The sequence below is a fragment of the Dipteris shenzhenensis genome, chromosome 18, assembly GCF_047967505.1.
Source record: "Dipteris shenzhenensis isolate YYH24624 ecotype China chromosome 18, Dip_SZ_1.0, whole genome shotgun sequence".
In the NCBI taxonomy this organism is placed as follows: Eukaryota; Viridiplantae; Streptophyta; class Polypodiopsida; order Gleicheniales; family Dipteridaceae; genus Dipteris; species Dipteris shenzhenensis.
In genome coordinates, this window is record NC_141613.1 from 48,371,825 (window position 1) to 48,390,372 (window position 18,548).

Here is an 18,548-nt window from a genome sequence, read left to right on the forward strand (position 1 = left end):
CATGGGAGTAACCTCAAGCTTTGGCAGCATGGAAGGGCTAAGGCCATAATATCTCCCACTGCTGCACAATCTTGGAGCTCGCAAACATCATGCTCAACCTATAAAGAAGAAAATAGAGGTAGGTGAGAAAAGCAAGAGATCAAGGAGGCTCAAAGTAGACTGAATAAGACATGAGAGGGAGATAGCAAATGTATATCTATTTCAATCAATACAAAATAGGATCTTGTATAGAGAGAGCCTTTAGAATAGTCAACACTTGTGGGATCCTCTGATCCACATCTCTCCTTGTGGATGTCCTCGATCCACATCCTCACATCACGTAGTCCATATTCTAGGGTGGCTACTTTAATACATTCTTATACCATACCTTAGCCTCTAATATGTGCACATGGTACCGTATCTCAACACCTCCCCTTGGTGCCATGATCCTTTGGCTACTGTAAGGTGGTCAAATGTGAGTTACAAGATCAAATCCTCCCCCGGATGCTTTCATAGCTACTCTCAAGTGGTCAGGTTTGCTTATAAGAATATAGGCTAAAGGTGGAAAGGCTGTTGCTTCTCAATACATGTTTTTCTTGTCATTCTGCTCATGGCTTGATGATGACTCCACGTAGTTGACCTGCTGGCTCTTCAATGTGCAATCTTCTTCCTTGTGTCCTAGCTTCTTGCAATGGTGACACTTTGGTTTGTTCTTCAATTTGCAGTCACTTTGATGGTGACCCATCCTTCCGCAATGGTAACACTTCGTTGATGTTTTACTAAGCAATGCTTGTTCTTCATTATTGGTGTTGCGTGTTGATGTAGATGTCGATGTTGATGCTTTCAACTCTCTTTATTTTTCAAGAAGAGAGGATACACATTCCTCAAACTTTGGATCTGGAAGGTTCTTCAAAGTGGTTGTCAATGCACTATACTCTTGAGGCATACTTTTAAGGAGGATTGCAAGTGCATCCCTTTCTCCTACTTGTGCATTTATGCCTTTTAGTTGGGTCATAATGCTTTTGATCTTGTTGACAAATTGTGCCATGGATTCATTGAAGCTCCTGTGCAAACCATAGAATTCAATCTTAAAATGAATTTCTTGGTTTTTGGCTTTTGCACCAAACACCGTGTTCAACTCTACTACTCGGAGAAAACATTCACTCCTAAGGCATTCCTACAACTAATCTAGAAGAGCTAGACCTAAGCTTTGATACCATGAGAAAAGCAAGAGATCAAGGAGGCTCAAAGTAGACTGAATAAGACATGAGAGGGAGATAGCAAATGTATATCTATTTCAATCAATACAAAATAGGCTTCTTATATAGAAAGAGCCCTAAGAATAGTCAACACTTGTGGGATCCTCTGATCCACATCTCTCCTTGTGGATGTCCTCGATCCACATCATCACATCATGTAGTCCACATCCTAGGGTGGCTGCTTTAATACATTCCTATACCATACCTTAGCCTCTAATATGTGCACATGGCACCATATCTCAACGGTAGGCATAAGGCTGAGTTTTATGGAGGAAGGGAGGGGACGGGGAAGCGGGGAGAGGCTGAGGGGTAGGAGAGTGCCTGGAGAAGATGAAGCAACAGAGCCGAGAAGGACATATACACTGAGGGTTGCATAACAACCAGTGGCGGGAAATTGGAAATGACACAGCAACCCTGCTTCATCTATGACCATGAGAGCTATCCTAGATGATCGTTAGTAGATCCTCAGATTGAGATCCCATATGCCTTGAAAGTTTTAGAAAGGATCAATCTGATTAAGGGGATGTGTCTGTTGGGGCGTTAGTCAGATCTCTCAAAGGTACGGTAGTCAGAAGCTATATCTTTAATATTTTGCACTACTTTGGGAGTCTACTGTTTCTGCTTAAATTTATCTAAATCAGAGATAAATTCTAAACGACGAGATTCACAGAGCAGAAAATAATTAAACGGTTTTGAACTGATAATGCTGTGAAATGTGTTTTTGGAAGGTCTTATTGGCATCCACTTATACACGGAACAGACAATAATAAATGATTTTGAGTTGCAAATATTGTGAAATGTGTTCCAGGAAGGTGGCCATCCACCAATAATGGACACCAATATATCATTATTTGAGTATTTCAGTTGGGTGTACTTTATGTTTTCATCAGCACCACTAAGTTCTTTCATATGGGTGCCTTTGAGTATCCAAAATACAGCATTTGTTTTCTATATCCATAGATATTATGGTTAGAGATTAGCATTAGGGCTCTTTATATCTCATCTAGTGCTAGGAACAACAGTCCAATAGAGAAATATGGTGAAATCACTCTTACTAGCAGTCTCTCTCTTGTTCTATACACAATTTTGGTCATTTCATGCCTTGTAACTATATTAATGGGATTTGGCATTTCTCAGGTTAATATGTTGATGGAACGAAACAAGACACATGGAGGAACAATCAAATTTGTTGACATCAGCACAGATGATTATTCAGCTCAAGAGAACGCTGGAATAGATTTTGCTACTGTATGTAATCCTCCTTGTCAATGCTTTCTTTCTCTCACTGGCAACATGTTCAGTTTGCATAAAAGTAAGTGGTGGTCTACAATCAGCTGTAAAAAGATCACAACCACAAGGAGATGGCAAGTTTAGGAGCACTTCAACACTTTCTAGGCAACTAGTGGTCTGACAGTACTCCTGCTACCCTTGCCCATAAGGAAATTTCCTTTAATACTAGCTCTTTTGTGTAACACACACATATGTAGCATCTCCATACATATCTATTTTCCTTGTATCCCCTCTCTATACCATATCTGCATGCTTTCTTCAATGTTGGATTCTTGAGACACACTTGTACCATGCTGCTTTCATAGGCTTTTCGGTTTTCCGTAGATGTTATGAAAGCCTACTTTCCTTCTTTCTGGTCTCCTTTCATTGCATCTTATCTGGTATTGAGTAGATTCTATAGACCAGCAGTCTGCTGCCTCAAATGGACGATTTTGCATACTGCCTCAGCTGCTAAATGACAACCATTCCACCATATTATACAAGTACTTCTCACAGGACCACAGTGACCAGAGGGACCTGTATCACCACATGGAAGATGCTGGGGCACCCGATCACCTGTGATCTTGTCATAGAGAGGGAACTACTTGGTCTATAGAGTTATCAAGGCCACCAGTCACAAGGTATCACTGAGGCTGCTAGGATATCTGGTCACTGGTGGCAGACCATGGATATCTTGAGAAAACAGACATGACACAGCTCCCCTAGTTAGTCATGCAGCTGTACATTCCCTTGCTCAAAGAGGCAGTGTAACCTCCCACAGATCTCATGATATCGAGGGCATCTCAGAAGCATATGCTCCTTTGTCTCGGAACTCCTACATGTTGCATATAGGGTGCATAGTCTCAGCTCATGGTGATGGCAGGTGGCGCAACTTCTGGCCCAGTCTTAATATGGAACCTATAAGATGAGGTCCGAAGCTAGCCCTCGACTATTTCTTATGTAGCCTATTCTACTAGCATGTGGTCTACTCTCTTTTAGAAGTTGACTAGCCTGCCTGGTCTCTCCATATTTGGCCAAATTATTGCATCCCTAGCTGCTTGTCTCTCTCTCTGCTATTCCTTATTCAAGGTGTTGGCTTCGTGTGGGAGTTCCAGGAGCCTGGTAGCTCCTTTGACATTTAGAGGACCTTTTCCTAGCTTGCCAAACTTGTGCATACATCTCATTCTCTTGCATTAAGGAGAACAGATCTAGGCACGCTATGAGATATTTGCATTTGCGCCCTCCTTTTCTCATCTTTTCTCTTGTGAGAATCCCGCGGTATGTTGAGAAATTCTAATTGCATGTTTTGTCATTGAGATTTTAAGATTGAGAGACGCACGTTGCACATACATGCAATTGGTTTACTCCAGTTTTTGATTCTGCTCTTTTTCCAATTCTCTGTAGGCTTCATGCATGTAGCTATTAGTTATCTCTATCTTTTTTTGTTACTCAATGAAAAGACTTCTATTAAATATTAAAACTACCCCAAGAGCATATGCAATTGGATTACTTTAGTCTCTGATTCGTGCTCTCTTTGTAGGCTTCATGCATGTAGCTATTAGTTATCTCTATCTTTTTTTTGTTTTTCAATGAAAAGACTACTATTAAGTATGAAAAATACCCCAAGAGCAATGCTCATGTCATGAAAAAAAAAAAACCTTGAGTGGGCAAATAACCTGCTCATCAGGAAGAGCTAGTAAAGCACCAAGGTTGATGTTGAAAGTACCATTTCAACCCTGTGGTGGACTTTGAGGAAAAAAGGGGAGCCACTCCTCCCTAAGGAAAACAATCCTCCTAGCAGATGCCACCCAGAAACACCCCTGCATGCTCATCCATACAACCATCAAAATGTGTACAATATTTGTCCAAATACTAGCCAATGTGTGTGAAGGGTGGACTTGGGAACCATCAAGAGCCTCTGATCTCAAAATATGCCATGCTGAAATGCTCACTAGAATGGCCCAAAAAGTATCTGCCGAGGCATGTGCAGGTCTATAAGGAGAGTGGGAAACATCATCCAGAGACCATGACTCAAAGAAAAAGTTGTCACGAGGGCGTGATTTTTGGCACATGCATGTTGGCCTGCATGTGGGCAGGATCCTGGGAAAGGGGGAAAAATGCCGTTAGTTTTGAAGTTGGTCATTGGTGGGGTTTTAAAAAGGCCCCACTACAGGGGGGACTAGGGCATATGAAATCCCTTGGGGGCAACCTAAGACATGGGCTGCCACGTAGCATGTCCATTCAGCCCAAAAAAGAAAAGAAGACCTTGGAACAATGTAGGGGGCCGGCCGACATGAAAATGAAAGAAGGCGTGAGCTTGGAAAAGGTTGGAGAATCATGTATGGAAGCTAAGGCACAAGCTGGCCATCACGCGGATGGCTTGTTGTCTGTAATCACGTACGGAAGATCCCGAGCAAGTATTTGATGTAGTATGGCCTACGTAAGGGCAACGTATGAGGCACCCCTCAGGAGACAAAGCCAGTTGTACGGCTGTGTACGGCGCTTGCAGACGGGTGATGCTCATGGTCGTACAACCAGTACGGAACTCTTATTATGACTGCATGGAATCTGTTTGGTGGTTGTTGGTACGGTACTGTACGGACTGTCGTACACTGCATTAATTGTTGTACGGAGTGTCGTACACAACATTAATTCTTTTACGGACTTATATTTAAGCACGGTATCCTTTGGCTATTGTTGAAGGTTCATAAGTGGCTTGCTTGGCAGAACTGATCGTTCATGTACGTATCCATCATACAGCTTGTGCGGGCTTGTGAAGGGGCTGGTGTTGGCCTACTACACAGCTCATGTGAGCTATTTGCAATGGCTTTGGGCTGCGTGCACAAGCATTTGGGTGAAGAATGCTGGGGTAGCTTACTAAGTGGCAATGTGTACAGAAAGCTAGCAGGGAGTTGTGCAATGGCTCGTGGAAGAGCTTGGGATGAGCTTCGGGCTGGTAAAGGGTTCACACATGTTTTCTAGTGAATGCCCATGAGTAGTGGCCCATGTTTTTGGAGAGGCTAGTTGTGTCTGAATCTCGCCTGCTCAATGGCAACTCTCAAAGTGAATATGTGGTCTAAGGTATAATGCTGCCTCCGGAATCATGCCTTTCCTAGTGCTCGCTGCCCTCGAGCCTCTGTATGACTGTTGAGCTCCCTCTCTAGAACCGATCCATAAATCTTAGCCAGAGTATCACCAATCATGAGGGTGCGGTAATTCCCAGTCTCCATAGGGTTACCGGCTTTGTGTATCGATACAATAATGGTGGTGCTCTAGGTGGGTGGGAAGCCGTGACAAACAGCCTGGTTGAACATGTGTGCTAGGACCGGAGCTAAGACCTCCTATCCATGTGCAAAGTGTTCAGTCTGTAGGCCCTCATGTTGATCCTATGCTTTCCGGTTGTGTAGACGACAAAGTGCAGCCCGCACATTTTGTGTGGTAAACAAGCAACAAGTGGTGGGCCTGGGCATAGAGGACATGTCCGGTGGTGTCTACATCTGGACATCATAGAGGGAACATGCATATGTGTGCCAGACATTTGGGTTAGTGATCGGAATAAGTGACTTTCCCTCCGTTAGGAAACCCCATCCAGTGGTCAAGTCTCCTCCTCGAAAAGATATGACAATCTCATCCATCCTGTGTGTGAGAAAAGCCCACCTCTTGTGGCATGTCAATCGTCGAACACTCCTCTGTGCCTTAGATGCCGTCAGATGCCCTAAGGTATGCTCTCGTATGAGATGGCTCTCGCTCCTCTTCATTCAGTATCAAACCAAGGGTTTTGAGGTGTCTTCTCATCTCAGACTCGCCTGGATCGGGTCATGTGAAAGGATCTGGTGGCAATGTCCTATACAACTGAGACAAGGGCGTCTGAGGCGCGTGCGAGGTCTATGTTGTCCTTAAGTAGGGCTGGGAGTGCTTTGGCTAAGTGACTCACGTACATTGGGTCGAGGGCACCATCAAAGTGGATCTGGACATGTGTAGGCATGATGGGGGCTCTCCCTGTGGGTGGCATAGTGGCAGAGATATGGAAGGCCAGGTATGAGTGGTTGGCTCCGAGTGGGGGTGGGGGTACAATGAAATTGTGTATCTGTGATACAAGGGCTAGTGGGCCTAGTAGGTAGTCCACTGTAGTTGACCCACCACCATGTGGGAAACAGGTGAGTCTACCAGACAATGGCCATCTTTGAAGACCGTTGAAGATGACCAAGTCATGGATTGCCCCCAAATCAAGTAGATGTCATCCATACCCTGTCACCTGTGGAGCATGTGCAGAGTGTCTCAGTATTCCTAGCTCAGGTGCATCTAGCTTCGGGACTATGTGGGGATCTCCATCATGTGTGAAGGATGAGCTTATCACAGGTCAACTAGTTTGGATGGGTCTCCATATGAGTGAGTCCAAGATTGGTATCCTGAACATGTACGCACTTGCTTGCAGACAACTTCGCCCTGCTTTTTAGAGACAACTAACTGAGTGCCTCCTAGATGTTGGCTCTTAAATAGTTGGAGGAGACTTCAACAATCTAGAGTTTGTAGAGGATAAGTAGGGAGGAGCTTCCTTCTTGGAGATGCTGGCAGCAGAGAGGAGCACTTGGGAGCAATTCATCTTGCAGAGACCCATGGAGAGAGGCAGAGTTCACGAGGATCCCAGGCAACCTCCTCTTTTCTTTCAGAGGAGACATGATGGCCTATTGGAGTGCCTTGATAGGTTCTACGTTGGGGATCGGGCATTGCATAGGGGGGTTCCAAGAGCATTTTGGTAGGTACTACGATGTCAATACACTCCCCAGCTGTGCTTCACCTAGAGCAGCCCCGTCGTGGAATCCCCCAAAGGTGGGTTCGCATCCCAGATGACCTTCTCTAGGATGAGGAGGTGCAGCAGGTAGTAGCCAAGATTTGGGAGCAGCCAGAGGGTGGGTCCAAGGAGGGATGAGCATCCTGGGTGGCTGAAGTGATCTAGAGGAGCAATGAAGAGCTACAGCAGTGCCAGGCCCTTAGATGGAGACATGATGCTCATGAGCAGAAGATAGCTTTGCGAGATGGACTTAGCATCCATAGAGAGACTGATACGAGAGTGCAAGGCTTGATCTCCAGGCCATAGAGGTCTGGCGAGCCGAATTTTCGTACCACTCCTCTCGAGCCAAATGGGTCTAGCAGGGAGATAGGATGACCAAGCAGTTCTTCCAGACCACGGGGCCCCGATTAGCTGGGACGCAAGTCCAGCAGTTGCGAGATGAGTAGGTATAGATGCACAAAAACCCTCAGAAGATTCTCGAGATGACCTCTATCAATAGTTATTCCAGTCCAAGGAGGAGTCTCCTACAATTCTTATAGACCGGGAGGCAATGTGGGATTAGGTTCGGGCAGTGGTCTTGCCGAGCTAGAGTAGACAACTAGAGGCCCTCCCACACCTCAAATGTCCCCTGGGGAAGATGGTTTGATGCCGATCTTTTTTTGGAGTTAAAGGGATCTTATTATTATCCCCCTCAGGCAAGCTTGTCTGGAGATCCTTCGACTCTGGCTCATTTCCTCATTCATTGGGTCAAGGCTGGATATTCTTGATCCTGAAGGGAGGGGACATGTCAAACATCCGCCAGTGGAGACCGATCACGCTTTTGGACACCACATACAAGATCTTAGAGAAGGTCTTGAGCCTATGGTTGCATCCCCACATCCAACATCATTCATGATAGGCAAACTGGCTTTGTTCAGGAGCGTAGCATCTTGGACACCATCCTCACCTTTTGGGAGGCGGTGGGCTTGGCTCGATAGGAGTCACTATCCTTCTCTTGGATTTCGAGAAGGCTTACGATAGGGTGGAGTGGTCCTTCTTGGAGGGAACCATGCTCAGATGGGCTTTTTAGACAGATGGATTCGGGGGATTTCAGCTCTCTATGTAGGGAGCTCTAGTCAAGTGCTTATTGGTGGACACACGGGCGAGTCCTTCCCTCTCTCCCACTCAGTATGATAGGGCCGTCCCCTAGCTGTTCCTCTTCGTGGCTAACATGCTAGGCTAATTTCTGCATTCCTTGTCTAAATGGCTTACCGGGATGAGGTTCTCAATCCAATAGGAGGAGGAGCTATTAGATTCAAAGTTTGTAGACGACATAGCTTTGTACATGGAGGGATCAACCAGGAGCCTGGAGATAGTCAGAGGAGCCTTGGCCATCTACTGCAAGGCCTCTAGGGCTCAGGTTAACTAGACCAAATCGATTGGTTTCTTCATAGGGTCAGAGGAGGTCCAAGAGGTTCAAGACTTGGGGTCTGCCTTGGATTTCTAGTGAATTCTGCGCGGACAAACAGTGAGATACCTGGGCTTCTAGGTAGGGCTGGACATTTCAGGAGAGCAGCAAATTGCCCTAGTTTTAGAGAGTGTTCGGTGTAAGCTTCTATATTGGGGCTCGCCCAAACTCTTCCTAGTAGGGAGGGCTCTAGTGGTCAACTAGGTCCTTCTAGCCGCAACTTGGTACATAGCCTTCTGCTAGTGTTTAATAGGGATTGCATGGGACAGCTTAGGCGCTTGGTGCGCAACTTCCTTTGGGTCAGTTCGGATGGCACAAGGATCACTAGAGCCAGGGTTGCTTGGTAGACAGTGATCATGTCAGAGGCATGCGGCGGCTTGATCTAGAGATGCAGAGCAGAGCCCTTCTAGGCAGGCTAGTGGTATGTGGTCTCACTCTAGGCGCAAAGCCCTAGAAGCTCCTCTTGCAAAGGGGGCTTCTTAGGAACACCCCACGCACAGGTGGTCACTGGTAGCAATCTCACCGCTAGCTTTTTTTGGATCCCTCACCGGGAAGGGATCCCCATTGATGCGAATCCTTTTCAAGGTTTGGAAGAGAGTTGCAAGAGGACTCATCAAGGAGTTGCAAGAGGACTCATCGTGGAGTTCGAGCGCTAGCCCCTCATGTGGTATCCGTAGGTCTAGGATCAGGATGATCGTATGGACAACGGACACACATAGGATGGGCTTAGTGGGACAATGGCCCAAGCAGCTCCTTTAGGACATGGAGTAGGCTCCCCTCAGATGCAGAGGTGAGGCAGAGGGCTCTTTCTCTTGCCTCCTGCTTTTGGACACGGCTATGGTCTAGTCTTCGACCACATAAGATCTCATATTTCTTCATGTTTATTGCCCATGGGGGTTTACCCATAGGCCTCTAGCTAGAGCAGATGCAGGTGGATGGGCGCTGCCACTACTGCATGGATGGTGTCTTGGAGACGATTCCACACTACCTATGGAGTTTCCCGAGTGCTCAGACGATCTCGCTAGGATCCCTTCAGATCATGACCTAGATTCAGAGTATTCATCGAGATTTTACTAGGGGCATGATGGCCTGGTTGACAGAGGGGGGCAGGCCTTCCACATCAATGAGGCCTCCCCATCTTACAGGATACATGGACAAAGCATTCATTGGATCGAGTTGCATGAGGCGACCCCACCATCTTGGTATCATCCTCTTTCTTCTCCAAAGGACAGCATGTGGGAGAGTGTGGCTAGCATAACGGAATGGAACATCTGGGTTGCGTGTTGCAGCCTAGTGATGTACGATCATCGTGTTCCACCTACGGCCACTCTACTCTCTATCTGGAAGATATCATTTGTGCTCTGCATGCCAATTGGGAGCCAGCATCATCGGATTTGAGAGCGAGTGCCCAAGGGCAAGAGCAGTTCTGCAAGGCAGGGCCTGCAGGCAATTTCTACCCTCTCATGCTGTGCGTGATTCATTGGCTGTATCGTCCTCCCCCTTGGTTGTCAGTCCCTGTCCCTGAGATACTCTAGGTAGTGAGCTGGGTTCTCGGGAGCAGGCTAGTTTTTCTTTCAGCCAGGTTTTTGATACTTTTCCCAAGGTCAGCGCCTTTGGGATAGCTGACTTGTATGGTTGATTTTCCAAACATCAATACAAAGTTTATTTTTCTATTGTTTAAAGAAAAGATATTTATTTTATTTTGGGTGAACATAACTATGTTTGGATTACGTATGAAGCTCTTTCAACATGACAACTTTTTTGGGTGAACATAACTATGTTTGGATTACGTATGAAGTTCTTTCAACACGACAACTTTAAATGTTTTACATGTCAACTTGAACTTGACAACTTTAATGTTTTTTAACATGTCAACTTCAAAATGTTGGGAATTCATTTATTGCATGCTATTAACATGTAGTTCATTGTTTGCATGTATGACACATGTTATATATATGTATATGTATGTGTATATGCATATGTATATATGTATATCTATGTATATATGTGTGTGTGTGTACGTAGAAGAGTGGACCATAAAATTGTTAAGAGAGAGAACCTATGTGTCATACATGCAAACATATACATATATGTATATACAATGCATATACATATACATATATGTATATGTATATGTATATGCATATGTATATATATACATATATATATGTATATGTATATGTATGTATATATACATACATATACATACATATACTTATATGTATATGTATTTGTATTTGTATTTGTATATGTACATATACATATACATACACATACACATACATACATACATATATATATATATATAGGGGGGGGTGTGGAAAATTCGACAAAAGGAAAGTTTTAGTAAATCCAAATTAAGCTCTACAGAATTTAAAGAACCTGCCAATTTTTCCCACTACGTTTTAGTGATGCAAATGGTGTCCATTCTTACACATCTTTTTTATTTTGTCTATTTAGGCCATGGGACGCATTCATGCAATTCTTCCAGATGGAAATATTCTTCGAGACATTGCAGTAAGGGCATGCAACTAATCATCTTGGATGTTTTTAAAATACACGTTAATAACTTTATATTGCATTAATCTATGCAAAATCTTGCTCTATGACACTCAAAGGTCATAAATAGTTATTTACATGAAATCTCTATTGTATGTAGTATCCGTCAATACCCTGTTGATGCAAACAGAAATGACAGAAAAAACTACCAATCCTCGATAAGGAAATATCTGTTGAAAGCCTCTAGAAGACATCGTCCTAGATGGAATGATACTCTATATCTTATTGAAATTTCTTGCACACTATTACGTAGACATCAAGGTCACAAAATGGATATCAAGAGGGATATTTTGCATTTATAAGAAAATGAGTGTGGGTGCAAGCAAATAGAACTGTAGCAAGTACACAAGGAAAATTGTGTTCAAAGCCACTGTCCACCTTAGTACGTTCTATGTAATTCGAGCCAAGAATAGGGTCACAGTTTGGACTTCTTGTCAATAGACTACTTAGGTAAATTGCAAACCTTATTGTTTTCAGCTTCTGGGAAGGAAATGGAGTGCTTCCCTCTTCCTCAAAACTTGATTGTTTGGCTCGGGTAACACCTCTAGTAATGCTTTGGTCACTTTTAGACATACTACTCTCAGGAGTTATGATAGGCCTTAACGATCGTCACCACTTCGATATTCTTTCGGAGCCGGTGATAGTGGAAGACAAGGGCAATATCTTCTTGGGTACATTGTAAGCTGAAGAGGGGGGGATGACTTTCTGAGAGATGTCTCTCTATATGACTTGTACTAGCTTTTGTGATGAAGGTGGTCTTGGTTGGAGACGTGGCCTTTGGCACGGAGTTGTCAATAGAAGTGCCACCTTGGTTTTTTTTTTTTTGGGGAAGAAAATTACTTCATTAAGTATGAATGAAAACCGCGAGAGCAAGCTCAAATGCGGGAGTACAAAATGCAATGCATGAGGAAAAAACAGCTCAAAATGAGCTAATAAAGAAACAAGGCAGAGTCTGAAAATGCCATCTCAACCCTGAAGGAGACTCAGAGAAGAAAGGAGATCCTCTCCAAACTCTGAAAAAAGTTACTCTTCTGGCAGTGGCTGCTTTGGAGGATCCCTGCATGCTCGCCCAAATGGCCATCAAAGTGTGTACTGTGTCAGTGCAAATACTGGCCATAGTTTGGGAAGGGTGAACCTGGATACCCTCCATCGCCTCTGTACACCTGGCTCTTCAAATATGCCACGCTGCAATGCTAGCCAAAACCTCCCAAGACGTGTCTACTGAGGCATGTAGCAGCTCTGAAAGGAGTGAAGGGAACATCCTGGAGGAAACAAGACTCCACTGAGTGTCACCGTACAATGAAAGTTGGATGTGGATCATGTCCCTCGAAAAACACTTGCGGGCCAGTAAGAGATAACCAAGCCACTGAACCCCAGGTCATATAGAAAGGTGTTGTATGAAAGATGTTGAAGATCCTAGCAACACCTTTCTAGATCGTCCTCGCCTGTTTGCACTCCCAAAGGCAATGCTGTACTAACTCAACTGCCATGTGACAACGAGGATAAGTAGGGTCAGCCCCGAACCCTGGATCTCCATAGGTTCACTGCAATCCCTCCATGAATAGAAAGCCAAAAGAATAGAGTGATCTTTCTATTCCCGAGGGATTTCTAGAGCCTACGCCAAAAGTTCTTCCGCACAACTACGGAAATCTGAAAACTATCCCAATGTGTCGCTCTGGAACGCCTCCAACCTCTACAGCTGAGCTGAAATCTCCGGGCATTTCTAACTGTGTAGCGAAAGAAGGGGAAGCTCTTCTCTCGGTGTCATCAATCCATTCCCACTCCCCTGGGTCCTACTGCAAGAACCTAATAGGAGAACCACCATACAGCCAGAGTCTCCAAGACCCCAGGGCAAGGAGAATAGGATTAGGGTCAAGATACCACTGTGAGTCCCTGCCCCACTCCATGAATCCTGCAATCCTGACAGGCTGAAATGCAACCTCCAAAAGAATATCATCAGAAGATCTGATAAGTCTACCTCCCGACTGAACATCAAAGACAAGGGTATCCTCATGTGCATCCTGCAATGCAATAATCTGTAACGGAATGCCCGTCTCTGGAAAAGCTCCCCACCAAGTGCACTCTGTAAGCGGCACGTCATATGTGTCAATCCACTCTGGCGGGATGGCTGCCTGTATCTGTTGTATCTTGCGTGCACTCCCTCTGAGGTGGCCAACTGCTAAAAGTCTCTGATCCTCTGGAAGTCTGATACAGGCCTACCAAGCGCCTCTAGTAGAGGCAGGTCCACTCTCCAATCTAGACCACTGCATATAATGTGACACTCCAAGTGGCCTACCATAATCATCCAAAATCGAGTCATTTCTCTCAATACTAGCCCAATCATACGTAGGCTGCCTACCGCCCCCGCCGCTACACTTTGTGCAAGATGGTCGCCCAAACGGCTGTGTACATTCATTCTGGTGGCTATAGCACACGAATGGTCTTCAAACTTTAGGCCCTCTAGGATTCATCCTAGACTCAAAATTGCACCTTGGCTTCTGCTCCTTGACCTGCTAGCTTGCTGCCCCTTCCCTCAGCCCCCTCTCCTCTCTCAGCCTGCCTCTCTGCTGCCCCCCCTCCCTGCCTCTCTCTTCGCCTACCTGCCTCTCTCCCCATATGTGTGTGAGATAGCCCTCCGCTCTTACTCCCCACCCTCTCACTCGTGCCCTCCGCTCATGCTCCCCCCGCCTGCAGCTCCGCCGTCCCTCCACCCGTGCTGCTTATGGAAGTGGGCAGTGGTATGAGAGGGACAACTTCTTACAGGCCCTTGTACGAGAGGGACGACTTCTTATAGGCTCTCGTAGGGCACCAGCCCCCTCCCCTACATAGGGAAGCGGAGTCTTTGAGACTCACGTATTTGAGACCCTATCCTGTACCATTTGGAACCATCATGAAACCCTATGGTCAGAACTAGGGAACTTCTCGGAATACTATACAGGTCACGACATAGTCTTTTATATAGAGACACATCAGAGGCCAAAGCACCCACTTCCAGTAGTCAGCGGATATACATGGGAGTTTGCCTATAGAGATGAGACGAGGGATACAAGGGGAGTTCGAGGGTCAGGTGGAGTTGCAGTTCTTTTCAGATCCACACTTTTGGGGACTATTTCAATAAAGTAGAGAGATGCACATTCTAGGTTTCTTTGGATCAGGATTCGGGACATGGACAGCCGGGATCTGTTTGTTGCAGTTTGCTACTTCCCCCCTGAGACCTCTCTTTTTGCTAGAGATATTCGAGGTGAGGATGAGACATCCCCATTTGCTACTCTTTATCAGTCCATTATTGACTTCTCTACCCGCAGAGAAGTCCTCCTAGTGGGGACTTCAACGCAAGGACAGGCGCTCGTCAGGTACCACTCCTTGACTTCAAGGATGATTCCACTCTACTACCAGACATTGACCTTGAGGAGGTAGGTATGCTATGGGTTTCGGTTGACAGACGAGGTCCAGTCACATCTTATGAGTAGGCCCTATTAGACCTCGGCAGGATGCATGATCTCATTATCTATAATGGTCTTGACAGATGGCCCGTGCCTCAAGTGGTTTCACTTGCTTCCCACATGGGGGAGGCTCCAGCGTTGTTGATTACATCATGGGATCCCCTGCCTTCACATGTCGCATCACTGACTTCACTGTAGCACCTCTCCCTCCAGGGGCTGATCATACCTATCTTTTCTTTAGCATCTTCACTCCCCGTCGCATAGCTCCTTCCACCCCACTGAGTTCTTACTCCACCTACCATGATATACGCTTTGACCGTGATCACTCACCTACTTACTCTGGCCGTCTATACATACTTCTTGCTTCTATTGACTTCATACCCCTTTTAGAGGATGGTGCTGCCCTGGTCACCCACTCACTCACGAGGCTGCCCTTCACGCTTTTTTCCACACCACCCACTCCACAAGCCCACCACCCCTCGGGACCATACCCTATAATAGCTAGTGTAAGGCTTTACGCCATCAGCTTAGATTCAAAACCAAAGAAGAGGAGCTACTGAACATTTTTTTTAGTAACAACTCTAAGGACTTTTGGCGGAGATTTCTAGGACGGTCCCCCTCACCACTCATTGACACTCAGATCTGGTTTAATTATGCACGCACACTTTATGACATCCAATCCCTAACCTGTCACATATGCCACGCCCCACATCATGCACCCTCTCCAGTAGAGGAGGGGTAAAGGATGCCGTAATGAAACTTCATAATGGTCGAGCGAAGGATCATGAGGGGCTATGCACTAAGTTCATTGCATATGGAATTAACCTCCTAGCCCCAATCTTAGCAAGTTTCCATGCACCTGGACCATTAACAAGGTTTTCATGCACTTGGACCATTAACAAGTTTGTTTAGGGTTTCCATGCATCTGGACCATTAACATTGTCTCACCCATCCACAAGGCAAGGGATCCCATGAGAGTGGAGAACTACATGACCATTATGATTGGACATGTCATGTCCAAGGTTTATGCATCAATACTTGATTCCGAGGTTAGCAGATTTGCGGAGTGTCGAGGACTTAGAGTAGCAAGACAGGTCGGATTCTGACGTGATCATGGGACCATGGACCACATTCTCACGCTCAGATTTATCATTGAGGAGGCGAGGGCACGAAAGTAGAGGGTTTATTGTTGCTTTGTGGATTTCCGCAAGGCATTTGACACAATTCCAAGAGCTTGTCTCATATGGCGCCTACAGGACTTGGTTTATGACCAGGAGATCATTTGGGTTGTCATGGCACTTTACGAGAGAGTTTTAGGCAGAGTCCGAGCATGATCTGGGTGGATAGACGGGATCATGAGCACCATCGGAATCAAACAAGGGTGTCCTTTATCACCTACCTTGTTTGGCCTCTACATTGACGAGCTTGAGACAGTGATGCAAACACGGGGGGGGTAGTTTGCTCTCTTGCGGGCATGCTGATCCGGATATTGCTTTACGTAGATGACGTGGCTCTCTTGTATTCCCCAGCAGAGGGGCTCTAGAGACACCTTGACGCACAATAGTCCTTTTGTGAGTCTCATGATTTGAAGGTCAACCTGGGTAAAACCAAGGTCATGATCTTCAATACATCTGGAGCCATCATGTGCCAGGAGCAGTTCACATTTGATGGGTCACCTGTTGAGATAGTTTCATCATACACTCATCTTGGGACCCGCGATGCAGGCACGCTTAAGTAGAGGATATGCTTCATGGGCCAAACTAGAGAGGCAGTGCTTCCGCTCGCACTTTCAGGATCCACGTACCAAGGGGTTGCTTTTTGACTTCTTGGTTCGTCCAGCGGGGATGTACGGAAGCCCATGTTGGGGGCCAGACTTGTTGAACACAGAGTGGGCCCGTGTGGAGCGGCTACAGGTTCTCATGCTATCATGGATGATTCATGGCAAGCCATTCGTTCCTCCACCAAATCATTCAAGCTGAGTTTGGGTCACCCCCTTTACAGGTAGATGTTGCATTTCAGGTCATCATGTATTTGTACCGAGTCAAGGAATATGGGGATTACACCTCTGGGCGTAGCAAGCTACCATGGATAGCTCTGTCCTCTTCTATAGCACTTGCAGCAGGAGAGGACCAGAGGTGCTGGTATGTACGAATAGAGAGATGGTTTGAGCGACTAGGGCTCCACAGGGATAGACTACCTCCCTTCCAGTAAAGCATGGATGCACCGTTTTCTCCCCTCCTATCACAGGAGGTCAACCAAGTTATCCATGAGGATCTATTACAGCTACACACATTTCGGACCTGGTTGGGTCTGAGTGAACTCCCAGTGAAGCTTAGCTTCTACAGAAATCACTTCTTACATATCACAGTGGAGGGTTTCATTGACCCACTAGGATACACGTACATTCACCTACCCCACTTGCTGAGGATCTCTCTTGGGCAGTTCCGGGTCTCTTCACACAGACTTCGTGAGCAGAGCGACTACCCAGGGAGAGGTACATATGCACACTGTGTGACATGCAGGAGGTTGAGACAGAGGAGCATTTCATCTTCAGGTGTCCTGTTTACTATGAGATCCGAGGGCGTTTCTACTGCCTCTTCAAAGATAGATGTGGGATTTTGGCTCGATTCCTCTCCTACCCAGACTAGCGGTGTTTGGCAAGTTTCATTCATGAGGTACTTAGACACCACAAGAGGATACTCCAAGCATGGTTGATCCCTCTCAGAGCTCTATCACGGAGTTCTTTCAACCAGATCACATGGACCCCCACGAGACGAGGCCTCAACATGACCGTGACCTGGTGTGACGGTACAATATAGAGATGTCTGAGAGCTGGTAGTTCCAATCTTGAGGTTTGTGGCCTCATGTTTGCTATTGCAACAATGTAGACAAGGAGGACCCTGGGGCTTCATTCATTGCTGTGTAGATTATACATAGTCGCAAGCTTGAAGGTACACTTATACCAGCTTGCAAGAAGATTGGCTCATGATAATGCCTTGCTTATGCCAAGAACATTTAAATTGCTAGATAACATGTGCTTTTTCCTTGTGGCGAACCACTGTATGAGCATAGACTGATGTGTTTACAAGTATGGGTTTGAATTACTAATGCTCATTAACATGTATGCATAGTGAGGTTTCTTTTCAAGATGTTTTCAATACCTACTTCCATTACTAGTTCAAGGGTTGCATGTACATCAGCACAATTAGAAAGAATGGCTTGGAGGTGACTGTGAAGGCAAGTTTCATCAGATTGGTGTCATGATTTTGCAAAATGTTTCTCTCTATAGCAGCCATGTAAATGTTATAGGAAATGAGTGCAACGATCAAGGTGGTTGGGCTTTCAGTTTGGCGGTGTGTTATGCTTTGATGGGTGAAGTGTACTAGCAAGACAAACAGACTCATAATGTTTGTCAATCTAAGAGTTAGACACATATGAAACATTAAAGATAGTATAGGCTTTGTATACATCTTCTAGGCCCCATCCCCATCCTTGTGACTACCCTTGGTAGAACATGTGGCTAGGAGATAGAAATTGGACTAGATGACAACAAGAGAGTAGTTGTTAGGTTCATCTCCTAGCCAAGTTCCAACTAAAACTCTAGGGTAGGTTCCCGTATAAACTGAGAGCACCCATTCTCTCTCCAGTGGACTTGCTGCCCTCACTTATGCTAGGAGAGGTTCAGAGAGCGCAGATGCTTCCATCACTGGATCTGGAAAGTACTTCTGTGCTTCTTTCTCCGGAGTCCCATGGATGAAGATTGTTAGCTGGAACATTCAGGGATTCGGTGATGTTCCTCA

At 45.7% G+C, this 18,548-nt stretch overlaps 1 protein-coding gene across 3 annotated transcripts in view; it reads left to right on the plus strand.

Annotated features, from left to right (window-relative positions):
• LOC147891341 (Putative thiol-disulfide oxidoreductase DCC) overlaps window positions 1-18,548 on the plus strand; it is a 166,238-nt gene that overhangs the window by 24,626 nt on the left and 123,064 nt on the right. For all 3 annotated transcript variants that reach the window (XM_087389711.1, XM_087389714.1, XM_087389713.1), the window contains exons 3-4: window positions 2,376-2,486; window positions 11,207-11,263. In XM_087389711.1, the coding sequence (XP_087245837.1) occupies window positions 2,376-2,486; window positions 11,207-11,263 (168 nt within the window). The remainder of the gene's footprint in view (window positions 1-2,375; window positions 2,487-11,206; window positions 11,264-18,548) is intronic.